This window comes from Nematocida major, assembly GCF_021653875.1.
Source record: "Nematocida major strain JUm2507 chromosome Unknown 2392, whole genome shotgun sequence".
NCBI lineage: Eukaryota > Fungi > Microsporidia > Nematocida > Nematocida major.
Genome location: NW_025952891.1, coordinates 1 through 3644, shown reverse-complemented (window position 1 = coordinate 3644; position 3644 = coordinate 1). Strand labels below are relative to the sequence as shown.

Below are 3644 nucleotides of genomic sequence, written 5' to 3'. Positions count from 1 at the left end.
CCACTTCAGCAATAAATGGCCATGGGCTAAAGGTCTACTCCGGTTTTTGGCACTTTCGCCGAGCAGGCACGCTTCGCTGCCGCATGGAAAGAAGGCAGACAGTCAGCGCCCGGCTGCTCTGCATCCAGGGCTTCCAATGGTGAGCTGCTGGCGTCTTCTTCTGATAGGCCAGCCCGCCCGGAAAGGGGGCTCATCTGCAACGTATATATAAAAACCGTTTTTTACCCCTGATCATGAACGCAAAATGTTATGCACTTGCAATTGCAGCGCTGCTGCACTGCGCGCTTGCGCGGGTGTCGTTTGACGAGGTCATGGAGATGCAAAGCACTGAAATAGGAGAGGGCCGCGCCTTCATCAACCCGAGGGGGCCACTCTGCTTGCTGCGCGGGCTCGTGTACTCCGAGCAGGGATACATGCACAACAAGCGCTTCTTTGCTCCTGAAATAGAAACTGACTACAAAGTGGAGCCCGCTGGAGATGTTGAAAAAACAATGGAGCACAAATACACAAGAAGCGCACAGAACGACAAGCCCTATCCGCCTGCAGAGGGGCCCGCTCTGAGCTCCAAGCCTGCTCGCAAAAACTACGCCGAAGAGTACCACCGCATCCTCATCGAGATGTTTCCGTCTGTCGACGGGCACACCCTATCGGTCGCTGTCGCCCGAGATGACTCCTTCTTCCAGTTTCTGCAGGGGATGCCCACCAAACAGCACGCGCACTACGTGCTGGCTGCGCTCCTCCTGCTGAGCGAGGGCGTCAATGTGCCCATCGAGGCCACACAGAAAAAGATCACACTGGGAACAAGCATTCTTGGCAACTTGCCGCCAGAGCACAGAAAAACTGTGGGAAAGGAAAGCAGCACAGTGGGGTTTAAAACAAAAAAAGACTTGTGCAAAAAGGCCGCACAGGTCATAAACTTCTTCAAAGACAGCAAAGGCAAAGGAAAACTGCCGTGCACGCAAAGCGACTTCAACACCGGCGACTTTCTAAACACGCCGCAGTTTCTCATCCAGGCGTACGTCTTTGAGTACATCACGAGCAAGGACGACGCCCTGGACTTCGCAGCGTGCGCGCACGCCATCCTCACAAGCCTGCCGGAAAATGAGAGGAAAGACGTATACAGCGCGTGTTTTGTGGAGAGCAAGGCCGAGGAAGACGAACTTCTGCACCAGCTTAGGATGATTCAGAAAGCCATGAAGAATCTGGACTCGTTCCCGTTCACCAGCCCAAGCATGCTGCCGGCGTACACAAGCGTGCATGCCTGTAAGAGAGGCCAAACAGAGTTTTTGGACGAAACCTTCAGCAACTGCGTGGAGGCCGGCCTGTTTGCGCTCTTCTGCTGCCTTGCACACGACCCAGCCCAGAATAAGTACGACGCGGACGCCATGCTCGGCGAGGCAAAAGGGCACAAGGAAGCAAAGGCTCTGCGCGCCTTCTTCCAGTTGAAGGGCGTCACCCCAAAGGCGTGCGCCACCAAAGAGACAATGCAGGAGTGGAACCGCGTCGTGTCTGGCCTGCAGAGCGAGCACATCGCGTACAAAAGGGAGAGCAGAAACGAGGTGCGCTCCGGAATTTTCAATGTTCTCTACGTTGTCGCAGAGGTGACGGGCAGGCAGGAAGAGGAGGAGCCGAGAATACGCGAGCTTGCACTGATGCTAGAAGGCTGCAAAATTGGCGAGACCTATGGAGATGTTTTTGAAAAAATACAGGAGTACGTGGCAAAGCTTTTCGAGTCTCTCTCCGTGGATAAGAGCTTACGAGTGGAATTTTTTGACTTGAAGGTCGGCACCCGAAGCGACGGGCAGAAAGACCTCTACGGAGAAATCACTCTGAAGTACACAGAAAAAGACAGCGCGATAGAACAGGGCATATGCCTTGCCTTTCAGCCCGGGCATCTAAAAGTCGCCCTGTGTCCGTGCGTCTTCCTTTCTCTTACGGACGAAGAAAAAAAGGCCTTATTTGCGGTGAACAGCCATATACAGCCCAAGACCTTTGCTGAGTGCGTGTTTGCCAGCTATGCAGACGCGTGGAGGGCCAGGGCCAGGGGCACGGAGTACTGTGAGTCTAAACATACTGAAGACACTCGGGGGGCCATAGAGCGCTTAGCTGTGGATGGAGGTTCTAAGCAGCCAAACAGGCTTTTTATACTGGGGCCAGTCTTGAAATACGAGCAGACATGTGAAATCATCGAGATGTTCTGGCGGTATACAACAGAAGGCATGGTCGAGCTGACCCGAGAGCACCCGGGCGTGCGCCTCATCTCGAATCTGCTGGGAAGTCTCCCATTGGACGACTTCGTAACACAGGGGTATCTGCTGCAAAGCGCAGTCTGTCTGAATTTGCTGGGCGAGCTGTGCCCAAAAGTCAGCCTGTCAAAGGAAAGACGCGCAAAAATCTATAGAAACACATTCGCTGCCCTCAAAATAGTGGGCTACATTGGAAAAGACTATGCGCGCGCTGCTGATGTTGTTATGAAGCACTTTAGAGCATACAAGGACAAGGCGCGCCAGCCTCTTTTCCTGTGCAGCACAATCAATAGCTTTGGGGGTGTTTCGTACTTGTTTGGCCCTTTGCTTGCAGGCAACACAACACGCCGCATAGACGAAATTGGCACTCTCCTTCTCGACGTGGAGGAGAAAGACCAGGAGAAGGCGCTGCGCGTAAAGGCGCTCTTTGATCTCTCTCTGTTTCTCTGCAGCTTGCAAGATGATAGCACTCCGCACGAGCTAGTGCTTTCTCTGTACAGAAGGGTTTCCCCACACACAATACAGGCATACAATGCCGGCAAACACACGTTTTTTATAGACAAAAAAACAGCCTTTGGGATGCTTAAAGCTATGGAGGAGCATCGAAACGCCATTCTACAGATGCCTGGCGAAGAAGCCGTGTTTCAAGGCGTGCTGCATATACTTAAGTCTTTCGCGTGGAAATAGGGCCTGTCTGCCGCGGTTTTGCGCCAGGGCAAGGGCGTGGGAGCTTATAGAAAATTGGCACGGCTTTGGTTGGCCAGCAGCAACAGGCGCGCATCCTTTCGCCCCCCATGCTTTTAAGGTAAATAAAGAAGCGCATGCCTGCGCATTTAGACTGCTTTTCATAAACAACGTAGAAATTTGGCTTTGCTTTATTTTGCAGCCATGTGGCTGCGTGCCAGCGTATGCATAGAAGTGCCCTGGATCATCCGGTTATGTTTCTTTCTATGGTCTGCAATGCCTCCAGCAGCACCTCAAACTTTTTTCTTCCGCCATTCGCCACAAGAACAGCCTCCATGCCCTGCATAAGCTCAACTTTTTTGGTCAACTACGCTGCAACCCAAAACTTGCGAAGTTCTTCAATGTCTCTCGAAGTGGGCTGGCTCAACAATATGGTAAATTTGGATAACAGCCGCGTGGCCCATGGTCTGGCCCATGGTCAGCATATAGATGAACCAGCTAAGAGTGAGCTTCCGCACCAGCGCCAAAGCCTTTTCTGGGACTTGGCCCGCATGCTCTGCCAGAACAAGTCTGACAATTTCCTGCAGAGTTTCCAAGGGGCTTTCTATAAACAGAAAATGGGACCTTAAAAGCAAATCCATATAGGTGCGTAGCAGCTTGCACTCGAAGAGAGGCTCTGCTGTTTTCTCTGCATACATCCGGAAGTGGTCTATG

General features: G+C 52.5%; 2 protein-coding genes across 2 annotated transcripts; one reads left to right on the top strand and one right to left on the bottom strand.

Annotated features, from left to right (window-relative positions):
• Positions 1–233: 233 nt before the first annotated feature.
• Positions 234–2933, top strand: NEMAJ01_2366 (uncharacterized protein; the record flags this gene model as incomplete). The annotated part of the gene is made up of 1 exon (XM_047916203.1): positions 234–2933. One exon carries the CDS (start codon positions 234–236, stop codon positions 2931–2933), a length of 2700 nt encoding a protein of 899 aa, XP_047772160.1.
• A 395-nt stretch (positions 2934–3328) lies between these two features.
• On the bottom strand, positions 3329–3644 carry NEMAJ01_2365 (uncharacterized protein; the record flags this gene model as incomplete). The annotated part of the gene is made up of 1 exon (XM_047916202.1): positions 3329–3644. A coding segment is annotated over one exon (316 nt), but the record flags the coding sequence as incomplete, so codon positions are not given.